At 60.2% G+C, this 742-nt stretch overlaps 1 protein-coding gene across 1 annotated transcript in view; it reads left to right on the top strand.

The window, feature by feature from the left end:
* Positions 1-657: 657 nt before the first annotated feature.
* The window catches only part of LOC104499787 (sesquipedalian-1-like), a gene marked incomplete at its 3' end in the record, with an annotated part of 1,073 nt that continues 988 nt past the window's right edge, over positions 658-742 (top strand). The window contains exon 1 of the mRNA XM_010143341.1: positions 658-738. Within this exon, the coding sequence (XP_010141643.1) occupies positions 658-738 (81 nt within the window). The remainder of the gene's footprint in view (positions 739-742) is intronic.

The following is a 742-nucleotide window of genomic DNA, read 5'->3' as shown; positions in this document are numbered from 1 at the left end:
ACACCTTTCCTCCGACCAGGGATGGGGCTCAGCACGGTGAAGCTTCGGAGGCCCTCGGCAAGGGAGCAGCAGCCTGACCAAGGAAGACAGCAAGGGGTTGCGGTCTGACCCGCACAGCTGGTACGGCACCTCGCACCCTGCTGACCTGCGCCCGCTGGGGGTACTGCGGCTGGGAGGGCCGGTGCAGACGGGTGGTCCTGCAAGGAGATGGGGAGCGGGGAGAGGGTGCTCAGAGGTCCCAGAGCCCTTTGGTCTGAAAACGCCCTCCTTATCCTGCCCTATAACAGAGAGTGAAATGAATGCCTTGCAGGCACAGAGGAAAATTTCTTTGATGTGCCCCATAAAAAACCAACGAAGTAGGTCACTCTTGGAATAAGAAACAAAGCAGCGGTGGTGGTGCCCCAGGAGAAGGCAGGTATCTGGGTGGTGGGGCTCTGGTGATGACCTCCTGTGTGCAGCAGCGAGGAGCCAGCCTGCCATTTTCAGGGGTTCATGCTGGATTATATGCTGTCCTGCGGCGCTGGCTGCTGAAGCTGGGGCTGCTTTTCCCTGTGGCAGGCTCTGGGCAGGATCAGGCCTCTCCTGCTGGGGCAGGTGAGATGTTTCTTGCCCCGAGCTGACTTATTCCCCCTCTCTTCCTCTCTCCTAGGCAGGGAGATGAAGCTGAACGAGCGCAGCGTGGCCCACTATGCCACCTGCGACTCGCCTGCCGACCATGCTGGCTTCCTCCGCAAGACGGTAG

The sequence above is a fragment of the Buceros rhinoceros genome, unplaced genomic scaffold (genome assembly GCF_000710305.1).
Source record: "Buceros rhinoceros silvestris isolate BGI_N320 unplaced genomic scaffold, ASM71030v1 scaffold20979, whole genome shotgun sequence".
Classification (NCBI taxonomy): Eukaryota; Metazoa; Chordata; class Aves; order Bucerotiformes; family Bucerotidae; genus Buceros; species Buceros rhinoceros.
This window is presented reverse-complemented; position numbering and strand designations above follow the sequence as displayed.